The sequence below is a fragment of the Microtus ochrogaster genome, chromosome 6 (assembly GCF_000317375.1).
Source record: "Microtus ochrogaster isolate Prairie Vole_2 chromosome 6, MicOch1.0, whole genome shotgun sequence".
Taxonomy (NCBI): Eukaryota; Metazoa; Chordata; class Mammalia; order Rodentia; family Cricetidae; genus Microtus; species Microtus ochrogaster.
In genome coordinates, this window is record NC_022013.1 from 65,265,685 (window position 1) to 65,266,206 (window position 522).

At 59.8% G+C, this 522-nt stretch overlaps 1 protein-coding gene across 1 annotated transcript in view; it reads right to left on the reverse strand.

Annotated features, from left to right (window-relative positions):
• The window catches only part of Sema3g (semaphorin 3G), a 12,979-nt gene extending 12,781 nt beyond the window's left edge, over positions 1 to 198 (reverse strand). The window contains exon 1 of the mRNA XM_005348724.3: positions 66 to 198. Within this exon, the coding sequence (XP_005348781.1) occupies positions 66 to 180 (115 nt within the window). The 5' untranslated portion in view covers positions 181 to 198. The remainder of the gene's footprint in view (positions 1 to 65) is intronic.
• Between the last annotated feature and the right edge of the window lie 324 nt (positions 199 to 522).

Consider the following 522-nt stretch of genomic DNA (forward strand, 5'->3'; position numbering starts at 1 on the left):
CACACACACACACACACACACACACACACACACACACACACGAACAGGGCAGCACTGGCCAGTACCTCTGTAGGAGAGCCGCAGACGGGGCACACTGGGGCTGGGACCAGGACTGGGGCTGCCCCCAGGGAGCAAGAGGCTCCCCAGGAGGCAGCAGATGGCCCAAGTCGAGGGGACCATGCTGGGACTCAAGCTCTGATCCAGCTGCTGGATGTCCTTTGCGCTGCTGCCACCAGGCCTGCTACTTATAAGGCGGTGGCTCCACCCAGTGCTGGGTGGGAGGGCGGGAGGCCGAGGGAAGCAGAGGAGCTCCAAGGCTGCCATCTACCTGCAGTTTCTCCAGCCACCCCAGTTGTCCCATTCAGTGCCTGTGCAGGAAGCCAGCCTGTTCCCCTCTTAGAAGACTCCCTCCTAGCTGAGGTGCGGATAGTTTAAATGATGGACACGAACGAATTCAAGTACCCAGGCTCCTTGTGGCAAAGGGGCAAGACAACCTGAAAAAGAGATCAGGGTCAAGTGGGG